Source organism: Syngnathus acus, chromosome 21 (genome assembly GCF_901709675.1).
Source record: "Syngnathus acus chromosome 21, fSynAcu1.2, whole genome shotgun sequence".
In the NCBI taxonomy this organism is placed as follows: domain Eukaryota; kingdom Metazoa; phylum Chordata; class Actinopteri; order Syngnathiformes; family Syngnathidae; genus Syngnathus; species Syngnathus acus.
Genome location: NC_051105.1, coordinates 7,309,624 through 7,328,508, shown reverse-complemented (window position 1 = coordinate 7,328,508; position 18,885 = coordinate 7,309,624). Strand labels below are relative to the sequence as shown.

Here is an 18,885-nt window from a genome sequence, read left to right as displayed (position 1 = left end):
ATGTTGTTCTTATGTTGTCTTGCATTCTAACAAATTTGCATGTTCGCGACAGACAGATGGACGGACAGATGGGTGGACTGACAGACGGATGGAGGGAATGCTAGGTAGGATTTTTTTGGTAAGGGAGTAGCTCAACTGTTAACAATTTGAAAGTAGTAATATGCATACAGGAAGCTAAATTTAAATTCAGATTTCAGATGAAGTGGCTTGTTTGGATAGCTTCTTCAAATTTGTTTTCTACGATACTTCTTCGACTTTTTTTCTTGTGTTTTCCAACAGTCTGGAATTTGGTTTGCGCCCCCCACCCCCAACTAACAACAGAAACAGGCTAACACAAGAGTGAAAGAAATACGTCTAACCTGCAGTATGTGCTTTAAATGTATTCTTTTTTGAAAAATAAATGAATTGTATTTCTTTTACCTTACAGCAGTTAAGCCTGTGGGCTGCAGTCTTTATTGTGTGTTCCAAGAGAATGAAGCAAGGACAGTCCACCTTGCAGCCCATTCCGGAAGAAGGACATCTGTGATGGTCAAACAGCAAAACAAAACAAAATGAGTTGATTTAATAGCCACTTATCAAAACATGACAATGATGTCAAAGGATGTGTTGTCAGGTTTTAACAGATTCACTCACCCTTTGGACCTGTCTTGTTCAATCAGACAAAGAGTAATTCATTTGAGGATCAACTGCTGTGGAAGGAGAGTGTTTGAGGGTGAGAATTTGAAGCTTGTGCAACACAGTTCCTCAATTCGTGCTACCGAGGAAATACGCTCAGTATGAAAGATGGCAGCATCTCTTCACGTTCGCCCAATGATAAATATTTAATATATAAAGTTGCCTTTTTGCAGGTGGTGCGCACGATTGTTTACCACAATCACTTTGAACAGATTTTGATCAAATTTAGTGTGAGGCTTCCATATGGACAAATTAATTAACTTTTGCTCAAGATCTTAATCACAAACTCGTTTTAACGGTGTACACAAGTTAGCATCACGCGTACAGTAAAAACCTTGGCTGATTTGAAATTCAACCCATGCCACATGTACTCAAATCATGATTTTGTCTTTAGTAGCAGCATGTTGTCCATGGCTGAAGTTTATTCTTGTAAGCGCCCTTCCAATTGTTAATAAGTGATATAAGCAAGGCTTCTTTTCAAGTGTTGTACAGGTCAGGAGACCTTGTACGCCTGACCTCTGTAAGAGCTCTCCTCGTTCTGGCAAGAAAAGAACAAAAAAACACAACTCTTGGTTTTTCTATAGTGTTCCAGAAAGTTTTTCCCACATGTTTTTCTTGCTTTGTTACAGCTACGGTTGTTGCGAAAGCGCTTTATAAATAAAGGTGTATTGTATTGTAAGCGTATTCTTATTCAAAGCAGTTAAAGTAAATGTACACATTATCTTTTTACATGTGTGTGACAGTTAATTTTAATATGTATTGGCATTAAACTGTGACTTAATTTTATACTTATATGAAGGTTATAAATGTTACTTAACACACTGCCTGTACAGTTTTCTGATGTTTTTTTTATTTTTGATTGTGTATTTATATAACCTTGTTTTATGTATTTATTAATTTTTTTAGCACTCCATCCCCCACACCCCTCAAAGAGCCATTGTTCTTTGGGTCAGGCCGCAGTTGTAAATAAGAACTTGTTCTTAATTGTTTGCCTGGGTAAATAAAGGTTAAATAAGAAACAAAAAGTGCAAATGGTGACATATTCATATTATCTGACCATAGGTGGCAACCCGCTCTGGGAAATTTCTAATCGAGTCAGGTAAAACCCTTTATAGGCACAAAAAGCAAGCAATTCATTTAGGGAAATTGAAAGCCAAATGTACAAAGTGTTAAAATGAGTTAGAGGTGTAATTGGTTAATAGTTCAGAACTCAGCTGTTTGTGTGCGGTTGATTGTTGGTTAATCGTGCAAATGAGCCAAAATAGAGCGCATTACTCGGATGCAGCCAGCAGAGGCGCTGTTGATTCATTTGCTGTCCAAGAATAACAGTTTTAAAAAAAAAAAATCTTTACATCAGAAGCCTCTGTAGCTCAGGCTGCTGTTAAATTGATGACATTTCTGTGCTACTGTGAATTGCCATTTCAAAACATTTTATTCCCAGTGTGCTATTTTCTTTGAGGAACATGAAGATTGCGAGGGTAACGCGGCTCCAACACCGCTGTCAGCTGCATCCTCTTCCACTTCACTGTGCCTCTGTGGGCTTTTCCCGACGTTTCACTTCATTATTGTCAAAGTCTTTGTCTTACGTGGTGAGTGTGCACACGCCGTGACTGATGGCAGATCACTCGCAGCCAAATGGACACAATCTGTCATCTTCAACATCTTTTCATTAAGATGTATAGCAGACAAAAAAATTTGACATGGGGAAAATAAAGATGCTTGAATAGAAATGGGCGGCAAATAAGCAAAGGGAAAAAATGATTAGGCTTTGCATTTGTCACTTCTTTCAATTCATCTCTGTGTCAAAAAGTAAAGAATAAAGCAAAAAAAAACACGGAGGAGGTAGAGTGAAAAAGAATTTCCCCAATTATGATGGTGTATACTGGCAAACATGAGCTTGTGTATCCAATTTATGACCACTTCTTATGTAAGTAAAAGGCTAAACTATTTGTTACTATTAGCATTGCCCTATGTACAAGGTATAAAAAGCACCACATACTTAAGACAGACTGTTTAGCTTAATGCTAACAGACAATACAAAATGCCATTGACAGGCTAACTAAGAAGACTGGTGTCACGGTGTCCTAATTACACTATAACCCTTAAGCAAAAGAGATTTCAACACAAACGATGGCGCAACACTTGTCGACAGACAACAAATCGGTAGGATGGGCATACATTCTTTATGCTTTGTGAAAAATGACTAATATTGCTCCACCTTGTTGAATCATTTGTGAAACTCTTTTTCACGTGTGTCTATGTCTCTGGTGGGCAAGATGTATGCACCAGAAGGAACTGCACATGTCCATTAAATTTACGTTTTTAAATCTTACTTATTATTGTACTGCTGTCATAAAACCAGAAACTAGAACCTGAGCGGATGTTTTTTGTGCTAAATTATTATTTGGGTGGCAGACAAAAATGACAGAAATAGACGCACCATTACGATGTGGCTTTGTATAAGGTCTCAATGTCGCGGTACTATAGTCCACAGTCTCCACTTGGCTGCAGCACTCAGTTTTCTTGCTGCCCACTCCTCTGGAAAAATCTGAAAAGAAAAAAAAAAGATATTTAGATTGCTCATCAGTCAAATATTTACATCACAAACGTCCAACCCTGCCCACTATGCTGTTTCCATGACAACCAAGTGACAGTGGACTCCACTGCTCGACGTAGCATATAAAGTTAGAGTTAGAGGTCAGACAAACTCACTCAGCAAACTGCTCAATAAAACAGAACTATAAGAAAACAGAAAATAAATTTAGCATACAGATTGTGTTGACATTGCAATCAACCCAAGCGTTTTCAATTTCAATTTTCTCCGCTGAAATAAATTGACATGCCATTAATTCTTCCCAGCCACACAGCAAAATGTCTTTGTTGCATATTTTTCATAAAGAAAAATAGCACTCTATTGTAAAATCTAAAAACATAATGAAAGCGAATGTAAATAAATTGCTTTTATGAAGCCAAAAGTCTTGCATACTTCTGTATAACTACATTTAATTGTCCCTTCCATAAATGGACGAATGTGCATTTGCAAATGTATTTCTCCTTTTTCCCATTTCCCCCTCTTTTTTTAATCTGGGATGGTTGATGATACGCTGCAATATATTGACCAGCACAATAGCTCACCATTGATTTCTTCTCTTTTGTCATTTTAGTCAAATCTGCAGATAACGTTTTAATTTGAGAGAGCCGTGCAATTGTTGTGTGTGTTTTTAAAGAGAGAAAAAAGGCAACACCAGCTAAATTAATGGTTTTTGCGCGCACCCGCAAAAAGGCACACACGCTCACACCGACGGGTGAAAAATACAATAAGTGCACATCAAAAGAGAGAAGAAATGTGCTTTTCCTCCAGTAAATAAAAGCTGCAACTAGGCGATAAACAGCGCTCGAAACTATCACAAAGCGGTGCATTATGATTATGCACGTCTTCAAATTGCCTTCATGCGCCCCAACAACAGGCTCGCATGTGTGCGTTTCTTCGATATAAATATATAATTCTAAAGACGCGGATTGGCCACACTTGGTCTTATTAGCACGACGTGCGCTCGAAACCCCGCCAGTGCAGAATCTGGAGGTGTCGGGGACGCGTCGACACGCGTGTCCGTGACTGGCTGCTGCGTGTGCGTAAAGGCGCAAAGTAACTTTCTCCCCGCAGCCCGCTCGCAGCTCTCAGTGTCGGTGCGCAGCGAGTTCGCTCCAGAGCTGAACGGATTTCTCACTCTGCTGTCCCGGTGGATACTATCAACATGCAATTTATTAGGTCTACTCATTACCACTGGTGGATATTTGTGCTCTCCTTTCATCCGTTTTTCTGCGCCTCTCTGGCTCGGACCGAGGGGAATACGATCCGCTACCAGTGCAATGAGGAGGAGCCGGCGGGCACGGTGATCGGAAACCTGGCCAAGGACATGTCCTTGAACCCGCCCCACTCCTCCAGGACCAATTTTCGAATGATGAGGCAGTTTAATGACTCGTTCATTCGGGTGAGGGAGAGCGACGGGCAACTGAGCGTCGGGGAACGGATGGACCGGGAAAGAATGTGCCGACACACTCCACAGTGTCTCGTCACTTTTGATGTGGTGAATTTTTCCAAAGAGCGCTACAGATTGATCCACGTCGAGGTGGAGGTAAAAGACATCAATGACAACTCTCCGGAGTTTCCCAGCGCCGAGTCTGTGGTGGAGATTTCGGAAAACGCAGCCGTGGGCTCTCATATTCCTTTGGACCCGGCCGTGGACGCGGACGTGGGCTCCAACTACATCCAAAGCTATCAGATTTCTGTCAACAGTCACTTCACCATTGATGTGCTCCTGAGAGCAGATGGGGTTAAATATGCAGAATTGGTCTTAATGAAGGAGCTTGACAGGGAGAAACAGGCATCGCTCCCTTTGGATCTGACGGCCACAGACGGCGGGAACCCATCCAGGTCCGGTTTGACCAAGATAACCGTCCGAGTGACGGACTTTAACGACAACAGTCCGGTTTTTGATCAAAATAGTTTCTCGGTGAGTTTGCCAGAGGACGCACCGGTCGGCAGCGTGATCCTGGACCTGAACGCGGTAGACGCTGACGAAGGTCCGAATGGCGAGGTTGTCTACGGTTTCGGAAAACAGGTTTCTCACGAGATCCGGGATCTTTTCCACGTGGATAGCAAATCGGGCCGCCTGACCCTCAGGAGCCCGGTGGACTTTGAGGACAAGCGTACGTACGAGCTGGACGTGCAAGCCACCGACCTGGGCCCCAACCCGACGCCCTCGGTTTGCAAAATCGTCATTCACGTGAGCGACGTCAATGACAACGCACCAGGCATCAGCATCACCCCCATGACCTCTATCACCACAGGCACAGCACACATAAGTGAGGCAGCGGAAAAGGACAGCCTGGTGGCCTTGGTCACAACCTCGGACCGGGACTCTGGGGTCAACAGCCAAGTCCACTGCACCCTCTACGGTCACGACCACTTCAAACTACGGCAAGCCTATGAGGACAGCTACATGATAGTGACAGCGGCCCCCTTAGACCGCGAAAGGATCAGCGAGTACAACCTCACAGTCATGGCCGAGGATTTCGGGTCACCCCCTCTCAGAAAGATCACCCAGTACACCATCCGAATCAGCGACGAGAACGACAATGCGCCCCACTTCACCAAGCCCGTGTACGAGGTGTCGGTGGCGGAGAACAACGCCCCCGGAGCCTACCTCGCCACCGTGGAGGCCACAGATGCCGATTTGGCCTACAACGGCAAAATTACCTACAGACTCGTGGACAGTCTGATTATGGGGTCCCCCGTGAACACCTTTGTCTCGCTCAATTCGGTGTCAGGGTCCATCTACGCCCTGCGAAGTTTCAACTACGAGGTCATGAGGCAGTTGGACGTGCACGTCCAAGCCAGCGACGGCGGCTCCCCGCAGCTGCAGAGCACGGCCGTCATCCGTTTGAAAATAGTCGATCAGAACGACAACGAGCCTTCTATTATCGAACCGCCTCTTTACAAAGGCTCTGCGGATGTCTTTCTGCCTAAAGACGCCCCTGCGGGTTACGTGGTTACGCAGATAAAGGCCACGGACGCAGACGAGGGCCTGAACGCGCAGCTGTCCTACAAAATCACAGAAGGGGGGCTGCTGGGTTTCTCAGTAGACAAAGACACAGGGAAGGTGCACGTGAGCCGACAGTTGACGTACGACCTCACGGACAATGTCAAAGTGGTGGTGTCAGTCAGCGACAACGGCTCTCCTTCTCTGACCTCCAGTGCGATCATACACTTCAATTTCATCGAGGGCACAGTCCCCAGCGTGCCCTCATCCGCTCAGGACGGCGACGAGTATCTATTTGAGTGGGACACGTCCGTGGCCGTCATTATCATCCTGGCGGGGAGCTGCTCCCTCCTCCTGCTAGCTATCATTCTCATCACAACCATTTGCAGCCGACGCAGGAAAGAGACGAGGGAGGGCTACGATGACAGGGAGGAGGCACCCAAAAAGGCCGAGAGTGTGGAGAGCGGACGCGTGGACAAGCTGATCGTCGGTCACATGGGCACAGCCTTTGAGCCGCACACCTTCCAAGAGCAGCCGCCCGTGGCCGCCAGCAATGTGGCCGAGATGACCTGCGAGGACGGGCACCAGGCGGCGGGCGTCTTTGAGCCCAACAACAGGGTCATGGAGGGCAAATTAAAGGTAAGTCAGTCATGGGATGCGAATAGTCTGTTGGCACATTTGGATAACTTCAGTGCAGGGAACTCTAATGGTTTGAATGCGTGTCGGTTGCTATACGAGCCCTGTGGCTGACTGGTGACCAGTCAAGGGTGGAGGCCGCTTTTCGCCTGGGTGAAGCGTTGTGCCTACTCTGCTCGACCCTGAACAAGAAAGACTGTGTAGAAAATGCATTCATGGATCACTGATAATTTGAGTGTCTGCCTCCATGTCTGATTGTGATTGGCTGGGGACCAGTCAAAGGCGCTCCCAGCCGAGATAGACCACCTCAACAGCGTAGAGGTCAACACTGGTTGAATCATTGGATTGTGGACATAATGAAAGTGTGTCTTGCCTTTTACCTCGGCTCATTTCCTCTCTTCTGTGACTTTCAGGGCTATTCCACTCTGCCCGGCTACGGCAAGGAAGCCGTCAGACCAATAACAATATGGAAGGGTAATTCGTTCACAACAATCTCAGCGAGGGACCCTCACATCAGCGGCAAGGACAGCGGCAAAGGGGACAGCGACTTTAACGACAGCGATTCCGACATAAGCGGGGACGTGCACAAAAAAGACTCGCCCCCCACAAACGGTGAGCATCACGGCGTCGTGGCAATTATCTCGCATCGAGGTCAAACAATGAATGTCGTTCTCCTCCGCAGCTCTGTGGGCGTGCACGAGCGAGTGCAAAGTGCTGGGCCACTCGGACAGATGCTGGAGCCCGTCGGCCACCAGGCCCAATACCAGCGTGGCCTCCGGGTCCAACCTGACGACTTTCTCCAAGACGGCTTCGCTTCCTCGGGACACCAGGAGGGAACACTACTATCCATCGCACGTGCCCAAAGGCAACGGCCTGCAAAGCGTGTACGAAAAAGTTCAACACCAGGAGTTTGATTATATTCTCGTCGGCCCGCCCACACCTGCCAGAATACAGGAAACTGACGAGATCTCCATTCCAGAGTACACAAACTCTTAAAAACATTCCATTGTACACTACATTGTAACTGACTCGACTGTGTGTTGTGATTGGTTGTATGTCATTTGTCTGTTGGCCTATCTTAACGTGTGAGATCATGTGGAATATGCAAAATTTTGTACATTAATAATATATTTTTCATAAGGCTTCAGTGTAAATGATAAGGACTTTTATTATGACTTTTCAAGAGCATGTGTTATTTAAAAGGGGACATGGGGCATCAAGGGGCTCTTCTGCTGTGAAAAACAATCAATATGAACATTGTTAGTGGTGTGTTTTTTTTCTTGGTCACGTTGTTGCACAAATAAAAAAATGAAAGATGAATGTTTGTGTTACAAGTCAATACCGGCATCTTTTCTGGAATTGCACGATATGATCAATACTTAAAAAAATAATATATATAGCTGATCATTTAATTTGGTCAAAAAGGCTCCAAAATGGCCACCCCACTTTGGTAAAAGTAATCACATTTCAATTGAAAATATGTATTTCTTCTGTTATTATTGCCATAGAGTCTCACTGGTCCAAAATCTCTTTTATTGACAACGCATAAGATTTCACATAAATGCTGTAATGCTATATAGGATTTAAATAAGTAATACTACATTTGGTACAAAATCCTACTAACTGCTCATCTGAAAATATGGGCATTATTTATATGTATTTATTAATCGATTCACTTACTAATTTATTTTCATGAATGTAAATGACAAAAAATTATAGATTGCCATGGATGTAAACGTTTTTTATCTCCATATGAAACTATTCACTGACAAAAAAACCAACCCCTTAAAATCCAATCATCGCACTTTCTATACAAAATGCAACCAAATGATCTTGAAAATAGATTCATCTGAATAATCTCATCAATATTCAGACCTGCTGTGCCCAAAATGTCGACTGAAACGACTAAAAACTTTCCCAAACTGCTAAAAGATGTGTGTTTATACATTTATTCATTTCATTTTGACATTGTGTAACAACAGAAACCCAAACACTTAAAATATGCTAATTTCACAATCAATACAGCTCCCCAAAATATAATTCACTGCAAAACTACTATAATTTGCCAAAACTTTAATGCAGATTAAAAACTGAAGAAAATTAAATAGTTCTTCTGAACACATAGTTTTTGCCCAAGTCCAACTAAATTCTCAAGTGATGAATAATGACAAATGCCGTAATGTGTTATTCTTGTCATTATTCATTCATTTATTTATTTTCAATATGCTCATTTCTCAACCATTACAGTTCATTACTTTTTGCATGAAAGCTCATAAAACGAATGTGAGAATTGGCTAAATAACCTCATCTGGCTCCTAAATGTGGTCTTGTGCTAAACTGATAACGTGCATAAGACAGTGTCGTAGTCATTCCGTGTGCTGCCTTCAATTTGCATGCAAATACTGCGTTGTTGATCAAATGCGCTTCACAATTGCATATTTTTTTTTCAAAGGTCAAATAACTCCATCACCTTTCTGATTGCCTTCCAGCATACCAATTATCCAGAAAATGAGGTTCAATCTGTTTCCAAGCAACAGCAGCACTGCATATTTGACTCTCTTACCCTGTTTGTTCCCCCCCCCCCCCCCTCGTTCTTTTCCATTTGTAGCGTGAGTGAGATCATGTGACTGGCCCCGACCGCCGAGTTGGCTTTCCAAGCGCAACCTTAATGAATTAAGCCCTGCGCTCGTGTTTGATTGTGCGTGCTGACGCTACGATGCAGTGCTGCGGATCACAGAGCTCATTAAACTATTAAGAGGATAAAGGCGGCATTAATCACACTGGAGCACACAAACTGAAACAAGCTTTCCGCCTCTGCAGTTGATGACACTTATCACTCAGTTCAGACTTTTGAAATAAAAGTGGTTTTAGTTTGGCACGACTGCACGACACGCCCACAGGTAACATCAAGAGGGAAAAAATTCCTCTGCACGTCATTCACACTGACCTGTGAAAATGAACCTCGGGCCACAACGGGAGTCTCAGTGGGAGAGTTTTCAGGGAAGACGAGAGGCAGGGCAGGGCGACAATGGAAGGACACCCAAAAACTCAACCAAGTTGTGCTTTTGAGCCTTTCGCGCATCGGGTAAGACAAAGTGTAGCCTTTCGATTTATATTACACCGCAGATGTAAGGCTCTGACTGATGCGTCTTACTTGGGTCTTTTGAAATCCGCAAAGGTCAAAACTCCCTCGGGGACCGCTGGGCTGCTGAGATATGGCGCTGTGGCTCTCTCCGTCGGTGCCGTGTTGATGCTCTGCGCCTCCATGGCTGCTCTCCTTCTGAGGAAGGAAAACGAAAGGAATGTAAGTGTCCGCTATGTGATTTTAATAATGACAAATCTCAGCAAAGACCCAAAACTCAACTTTGAAGGCATCGCTTATTTCCAGTTTTACTAAATCGGTTCACAAATTACTTATTCATAAATATTCTATGCTCTATCTTTGCCAACCATGTACAGTGACAGGCAAAGTGATTAAATAGAAAACAAGAAAGCAATTAATCGGTGTAACCTCATTTTGGACAATTGGAATGTGAGAGATGCCTTGGTTCAATCAAATCAAAGCTTTAAAATATGCCGAAAGCAGAAAACGTCCAACCGTAGCCTATGCGTAGCTACAAATTGTATTCAAGTAGTAAGTAATCATTTGAGTAAAAATAAGTAGGCATCCGGTGATAAAAACTACTCAGTAATCTGATTTTTTTAAATTAAAGCATGATTGTCAACGAGGCAAAAATATAAAATGAGGACATGCAAATTCAGATATTGCTCAAGGTCATTTTAAGGGAAAATATTACAAATTAAATATTTATTTGACAAAATAAAACGAAACTAAATTCCACCACTATTTTTTGAATTAAACTATTTTTTAGGAGAAATAAGAAATATTTATCTTAAAAAAAAAAGATAGTTTTACACTTGCCATCGCTTAGAGTATTTGGTCAAGAGTCATGGCAGAATCCAACGCCGCATATTTTTCCATCTGAGATGCCATTGGCGTTATGAAAGTATGTGAATAGACAAAGCAATGCACAGGCCAAATAGGTTTTGACTCACTTCAACTATGCTAAAAACTAGATGAAGTACAGTGTCACAAAAAGCTGGGAAAATGAGACGAGACTCATGCTGCAGGTCCTTTTGTTGGGGGGCCCAAGTTCACCACTTGCCTCAAGTGGTGGCAACACACTCTTTGCCACTGCATTGATGCAAGTTGTAAGGTATGATGACATGATGAGTTAATAAAAGGCTTTTTAGGGATCCAGGCAGTGCGCAGGCACTTTTAGAATCCTTGTGTTTGAACCTAAATCACACATAATCAAAATCAAAACTAGATCAAACATAGATCATTTCAAGTAGTCCGAAAATGAACGAGAGGTCGGCCATTTTGGTTTAAAGCAGCCATTTTAGCCAAGTTCCAAAACTCAAACTTTGCCCAAATTCCACATTCCAAATTAATTGGGTAATTCACAGATAGATGAATTTCCATAGTGACAGATGGTGCTAGAAAGACACTACAACACTTTTGTAGTCATCTGAAGCTGTTTTAGTAGTGAAGTGCGCGTCCCAGTATAACAATGTAAAACAATCGAATTTTGCTCAATGCATCGTTGTTATATAAAGAAAAAGAATAATGAGGACCACCTGTCAATCACCTTAATGCAAATGTAAAACGTGCATTTTGAAATATGTTTGTCAAAGCACATCAAATGCTTGCGAGCCCACCGCATATTTCTATGTTGACTCGCATCGTAATGAACTCACCTGGAAAGCAAAGATCAGCAGGCTACCCATCGCCCCTCTTGCCACCCCCTTCACAGCGCCCCCTGGCTCGGCTCCTGCTGAGCACAAAGCACACAGGACTTCTCGAATGCGAGCCAACACGAGGAAAGCAAAAGCAGCATTGCACTTGTTTCCCCGAGCCCCGTTGCACTTCCAGCGCTTCCCACTCCACTAATGACTCATTTAACGTCCCGCGTTGAACGCTTGCAGGTGTACAGCGCTCATTACAGCATGAACATCAACGGGGAGGTGAGGGAGGGCTCCGTGGAAATCGATTCCGACGACAACGTGGAAATGTTCAAAACGGGCAGCGGAGACGAGGAAGCCGTGGAGATCCGGGACTTTCAAAGCGTGAGTGACTTTGCCCCCGTCGCAAAAAAGGTCGAGCCGACGTTCAGTCTGTGTGTTTTCGCAAAGCTGTGAGTGTAAACATGGCATCTCTGTGATTTGGCGCAGGGAATAACTGCAATCCGATTCTTCGGGGGAGACAAGTGTTATATAAAATCCCAAATCAAAGGCAACCTACCTCGCCTGGGAGCTCACAACAAAGACTCACTGATGTCTGACCCGGTATATGCACACTGGCCTCTCTTGAATGTCACAATTTCCACTTTTTCTGAGTTCTTCTGCTTCTCCTGGCAGACTGACGAAGACATGCCTGTGAGGTTTGACGAAGAGTTCCTCATCTGGGTTTCTTCCGAGCAGCCGATCAAGGACATCGCTTTCTTGAGCCCCAAGATTCTGGCTCTGTGTGGAGAGCTACCTATTTACTGGCTCCAACCACTTATCCCCAAAGGTTTGCTTTTCATAAAGTGACTCACAGCATTCCAAAGTCTGGGGAAGAACTGAGTTGATATTGGCCAGCTTTGGTCTATTTCAAAAGTCTTTCATAGTTCATCCCAGTGGAAGCCCGTGTGAGGGATGTGTCCCACAAGATCGTCATTTTATTTGGCATTGAAGTTAGACCACACTCCAGTTTGTGATATTTGTTGGATCGTGTAAGAAGCTAACACAGAAATCTATATAGTCACTCAATACTTGACAAAACACAATTGATGCAGAAGAACAATTACACAAGATTCAATTTAAATTCCTTTCATCAAGTTGTTTAATACCCGCTGAGTCAAGCCAATCAAACAAAAAATAGAAGGTAACAACCCAGCAAATAAAATCAATAATGGAGCTCACCGGGCAAACAGACTGGCAGAGTCTTTACTGTTGAGAAATCAAGTCTACAACAAAATAACTTTTCATCTTTTTCACCAAAATAGGACAAATTTCAGCAGAACATCTAGGGGCCAATGTGATTAAATCTGGCTCTTCATTCCCTTCTTTAATCCTTATAGAATGTTTTAGTAGTCATTTGCACTTCCTATTCCTGATCACCTCTAGCTAATGTCAACCAGGAATAATTATAATGTATGAGTAGTTGACGGTTCGCTATTGAAAACTGTCTACGGTTTGTCGACACACTTGTGCCAGTTAGAGTGAAACACGTGAACACACACGACGACAAAGGTGGATGTATTGCGTGTAGGGAAAAAAAAGGATAGTCATAAAATATGCAAGGCCACTTCATATCACTGCTGCTAATTGAATAATTCACCACGTCTGAGGAGGTTGGGGCCCATGTAGGATTGCACTTGGGAGGACACGGTGGGCATCTCTGCGAATGCTGACCCAATACTTTCGCCTCTTGTGGCTGCCCTGACAGATGGGGTAAGGGGGAAGAGGAGGAGGAGGGACTCACAACGGGCCAAGCGGCAGTCCCGTGTGGAGGTGTTGGAGGTGACGGCAAAGGAGGACTCCTCCAGGTTGGGAAAAGATGGAGGGGAGGAGGAGCTTCAGTCAGATGTGGGATCGGGATTCAACCCAGAGAATCCCTATCATGTGAGTAGAGCGCGTTGTGCTCGAAACCAGGCTTCAAAGCTGTTGAATTTTATATGAGCCGTCAAGAGGCGTTTACGGAGCTCTGCAGAAACCCTTGAAAGCAACAACAACCCTTGAAACTTTGCTGTTTTGTCAACAATTTCACACACGACTGCTTTGCATTCGTCTGGCCCTGTTACAATGAATGTTGGAAAAGAAACGGTCGAGTTCCCATAACAGAAAAATGAAATTGGATGGATGGATGGATGGATGGATGGATGGATGGATGGATGGATGGATGGATGGATGGATGGATGGATGGATGGATGGATGGATGGGGTTGGGTGGGTGGATGGGTGGATGGATGGATGGATGGATGGATGGATGGATGGATGGATGGATGGGTGGGTGGGTGGATGGATGGATGGATGGATGGATGGATGGATGGATGGATGGATGGATGGATGGATGGATGGATGGATGGATGGATGGATGGATGGATGGATGGATGGATGGATGGATGGATGGACGGACGGACGGACGGACGGATGGATGAATAGGACACAATGATGGTCAAACAGATACTATTGATCACAAGTGTCAAGCTCCGGACCTCAAGGGTCACTATCCAGCATGTTTGAGATGTTTCCCTTCTCTAAAAGGACAAAGTGTGAAAGAGTGTTCACAAATAAGTGTTTAGCATGTCACAGTGAATGTGTACCGGCCCAAACTGTAGGTCACCCGGGCAACAGCTGCCACCACAAGTTGTTAAACTTATAAAAGTGATGCAAAAACTCCCATTGCTTATAAAAATTCATATTGCCTAAGAGAACCCCAGTCACATGTTTGGCCGGATGAGCGCTTTGGACTTTTTTTTTCCTATTTTCAGACCATCTAAATTGCAAATGAGCATGAATTTTAAAAAAGATCGCTCATCAAAAGTAACACTGCTTGAAAAACTTGCAGCGCGGAGGAGGCACAGGGACCGACGAGGGAGGCGCCATGACCTTTGACTCCATGCTGGACCACCAGGGGATCTGCTGCGCCGAATGCCAGCGCAGCTACACGCACTGTCAGAGAATATGCGAGCCTCTGCGCGGCCACTGGCCCTGGCCGTACAATTACAGAGGATGCCAGGTAGCTTGCAGAGTCATTATGCCGTGTCGCTGGTGGGTGGCACGCATCTTGGGCATCGTGTAAGCAATGCACCCAAGACCCTAAAGGTCTCTCAACTTTCTGCTTGTGTGCCGCTACACTTTCTTTTCAAGTTAGACTAGCAGAGAACTACTCGCAAGCGGGACATTTCAAGAATGATAGCACGTTAAGCATAACATGACTGTGTGAATGCGGAGAAAGAATCTCGTATAAAAGTGCATAAAGACATTTTTACAATCATGTCTTTTTTGATCACTAGCGCTGATATGGGCCAATAAATATCTCGGCTAAACCTATGAAACAACTAAATCACAGAAGCCTTTTTGTTTAGCTCAGTAACGTTTTCAGCAAATAATGGAAACAAAAAAGCACAGATGTCAAAGCATCATCAGATCATTGCATTAACCAAATGTCCACATTACAGTGATGTCATAACATAAGACTTTGATTGACAGTGATTTCTGCCTACATGTAGCAACTTTTATTGAGCTTGGCTGTGATACGCCATGATATACAAACTAGCCTCATTTATTTATTCTTTAGCATTTTAGCTTAGCGGTAGTGTCTCTCAGCATTCATCAGTGGTAAACACAAGTATTGGTAATATCAATTTTAAAAGCAGTAGTTCTTTTTTCTTTCACACTAACAAACACAGTGTCTACAATTAGCAAGCATATGTAAGTATTGTGGCGCCTTAATGTGTATTGCAGCACGCTAAAAGCTATCCCCCTGACATCGTGTCGCTTTTGCGACTGCAGCATTTGCAATAAATTGTCGTTTAAGTATTGGCTGGCCTTCATGTGTTTTTATGTGTCACATGTTGTTTCCATGGTTCCACTCCGTACTTCTCCGATAAAACTGAAGTGACAGCGAGGTCTGCCGCATCTTCCATTCACAGCTCCCAATGTGTTTGAAGGCAATGCAATTTGCCCATGCTGACATCTGTATTGATGTGAACTAATGTGAGATGAGTGTCGTAGCGATGATGGAAAATATTTCTATAAAAGTGACATTTTGATTAAACCTTTTTCTTTGCTTCACCCTGATGAAAGGAGAAAGAGGGTACGGAAGCTGAGCGGCCCGATAATGCTGCTGTTATTTGAGCTTTTGGGCTACTCTGAATAGCTGTGACCAAGAAAAAAAAAAAAGGAACAAGGATAAAAAATCAAAAGAAATCTGATTACTATCTCCAAAGCCATATGCCACCTCTCTAAATAATTGAGAGGAGCCGTGTTGCGATCAGGATGATTTCACACAGTGTGATCCAGGCACATCAAACTACAACAGATGTGAAATTGCATCATATCTGCCAACACGTACAACCGCATTGAAACTCAGCAGTGTGAGGAAACGACACAAAGAGATGCTTGTCTCTTCTGCGGGAGATTTGTGCGGGTTTTCATGGGGGTAGAGGTGCTTATCACATCTGCTCCGCTGATAAGGCGTCCTGTGCTCTTCCGTAGGCTATATAATATTAATCCTTCTCCCACGTCTGCACATGCACTTAAAGGAAGGTGACAAGCGTGACATATCCAGGACCTCCTGACGGCTCGCGCTCTGCATGGCAGCCGCCAAAAGAGCCCCCCGAAGTAGCCTCCAGTGATGTAAATTTGCAAGGGGGAGTCCAATTTCCATCACAGCACTGTCAGCGCCATGGTCATTAAACTAAATCATCCCGCTGCGTGTCACATCTCTTCCCTTCAATCATTGACTTATGTGTGGACTGCAGATTGCCGTCGCCCACAACAACAGTGTCGTTCGGACTTGAGTGATGTGAGGGTATCATTCTCAAGGTGTTCAAGGAGTTGAAAATATGCCGGGTTTTAGGGGCGCTCCATTGTCGTGTCCAACGAGATGGTGGTACCGTAATCCAATAGATACAAAACATTTTGATCAGCCAGCAACTTGGGCAAGAAGCTAACATAGCCGTCGACATCTTTACGGCTCATTCTTGTCAAACAGCGCAAACGGATGAAACATTTCAGGGTGATTGGGGGATCCAGAAATTCATTTTCTATACTGCTGTGCTCATTAATTTTCCATCCCGGTTGATTTGGGGTGAGAATACACCTTGGACAATTTAAAGTATTCTATGAAACCAGCAAGATAGTTTTAGGTGTGACTAGCTGAAAAAAAAATCATACCAAATTTTGGTAAAAAGTTGACAGGTGGTGGCTACCTAGCTACTAGCATCAGAAGCCAATCTCAGCTACGTAAAATGTGCATGTTCTCCCTATGCATACAATTCAGTTCAATTCAACTGAGCTTTGGTGCGTTTTGCTGTCAGCTATTTCTTCATTTGAGCACTATCTCCCACCTTCTCGGAATATGTTGATCCAGCTGCACGAGACAAAAGCGTGTGTCTGCGCAAGACAAAGAAGATGAAAAGCACAAAGAAAGACAGAACAAAACCAACAACAACACACAAAAAGCCCACCATTTCACCACAAGCAACCGCTGAAAGATGGCATTCCAACAAAAGAGGGAGCAACAACAGTGAAATATGTTATCCCGAGGCCCTGTTTGCAGAAAGTCTTGTTTTCCCTTCTCCGTCTCATAAGAGGAGACGTATAAACCCCTATTGAGGAGAGGAGATGAATGCGTCAGAGAGCGTGCTCAGCGTGTGAGACGGTGCATCCCTCTGGAGCCGAGCTTACCCAGGCAGCCCTGCAGGCCCATGAAACAAACAGAGCTTTGTGAGCACTGACCCACTGTGCCCAGCGGCCACACTGCAAACCTCCACTAGTGTGCGAAGAGAGAAAAAAAGAAAAAAATGTCTGCGGCGGTGGCGGGCGGAATTCGCTCAACCCTCCACCTGCGTTTTCATCACTGCGAAACAAGAAAACGCAGGCGGGGGACGCCACCGCTGTGACAACTGAATTAAAAAGCCACTCGGAATGCCTCTTGTCCGGGATTTATTTTGTGGCACGCTCTAATCAAGGCCCCCCTACGCTCCCTCGAGGTCCGTATAAAAACGTCAATAGCTGCCCATAAATATGCCTGCTGTTGACCAGGAGGCATTAGAAGTGTGAAGTGAAGCACTCTGCTAGTCGCGGCGGCCTACATTTGATTGCATGTTTTCCATTACATCCAGACATGAATGAAATAAACAGTAGTGACAGACCATTTTGCACCTTAACCACAACACAGAAACCCTTTTAGGCTTTGCTCATTATGCTTCCTTTTTTTTGCTGCAAGAAACCACTGTGGTATATTCACAGATGCTGGCAAACACACACGCACACACACACACACAAACACACACACACACACACACACATCAGCAATAAACACCCAAACACCAGTGATTGTTCCATTTCCTTCCCTGCTGAATGGTCCAAAATAAAAAAAAAGGAGATGGGGGTGATACAAGGCTTAAATGCTTTTAATCCCATGGTTGAGTGACCACTTGCAGTCCAGCCAATGAGTCTGACATTTGCAGCTCTTTGTATTTCTTGAACATCTGCAGGAGAGCCCACTTGAGACTCCTATTAGCCTCTCCCTCCCTCCCACCTTCAATTTTCTCTCATGCTCTACATTTCGAATGCAAGCTTTTTGGCATGATGGCACCAAGTGTCAATGTCATCTTCAAGCAATAAAGGCAATATAGCTCAGCCATGAAATACAATTGTTGCCTTGAGGTACTTTATACATCTGTACTTCGTAAATGGCGTATACGCTGGGACAAGATATATATTGGGGGTTGAAATCACGAGTCGGCACGTCAACTTCGTTTCACAGTTTGAAGTCGAAGAATCGCCAACAGTATGGAGGCCTCACTAAAATCAACAGGAGTTAACTTTGCACGGAAAACTAGCTGCAATGCCTGTGTGGGAATATTTACCTAAAATGAAACCAGTAGCAAAATATTCAAGTCTATCCTCTGATACAACAAACGGTACCCACTAACACTAGCCGACCGGCAGCCTTAAATCCCTGTGTCAGCCATCAGCAAATTCACCAAACACCCTTCTGTGACAGCAAAAAGACAGGCACTAAACTGCAACGGTCGATCAATAACCACTTAATGGTAAAAATGAACGGGTAATGTCAATAAAGAAAACTTCCAAGCAGCATTTGTGGCATCTATCAGCTTTTTACCTGCAGACACCTGCAGACAATCCTCTTCCTTCTTCTGCTTGCCATCCAATCACAAATCAAAGACACCTTCAGGCTCTCACAAACAGTGGGATTTTATAAAAGTCATGCAATTTTTCACGTAACATGA

At 44.0% G+C, this 18,885-nt stretch overlaps 2 protein-coding genes and 1 long non-coding RNA gene across 3 annotated transcripts; 2 read left to right on the top strand and 1 right to left on the bottom strand.

Annotated features, from left to right (window-relative positions):
• Nucleotides 1-268: 268 nt before the first annotated feature.
• On the bottom strand, nt 269-10,086 carry LOC119115351. Its single transcript, XR_005096132.1, has 3 exons — nt 10,009-10,086; nt 3,116-3,223; nt 269-520 (listed from the first exon to the last, which is right to left on the bottom strand). It is a non-coding gene; the product is annotated as an uncharacterized LOC119115351 (long non-coding RNA).
• On the top strand, nt 4,229-7,910 carry si:ch211-199f5.1 (protocadherin-8). Its single transcript, XM_037239778.1, has 3 exons — nt 4,229-6,857; nt 7,268-7,466; nt 7,537-7,910. Exons 1-3 carry the CDS (start codon nt 4,431-4,433, stop codon nt 7,848-7,850), a joined length of 2,940 nt encoding a protein of 979 aa, XP_037095673.1. The 5' UTR covers nt 4,229-4,430; the 3' UTR covers nt 7,851-7,910.
• On the top strand, nt 9,857-15,444 carry cnmd (chondromodulin). The gene is made up of 7 exons (XM_037239779.1): nt 9,857-9,939; nt 10,033-10,158; nt 11,844-11,984; nt 12,090-12,203; nt 12,276-12,429; nt 13,348-13,523; nt 14,469-15,444. The coding sequence occupies exons 1-7, from the start codon at nt 9,883-9,885 to the stop codon at nt 14,700-14,702; spliced, it is 1,002 nt and encodes a 333-aa protein (XP_037095674.1). The 5' UTR covers nt 9,857-9,882; the 3' UTR covers nt 14,703-15,444.
• Nucleotides 15,445-18,885: the final 3,441 nt, after the last annotated feature.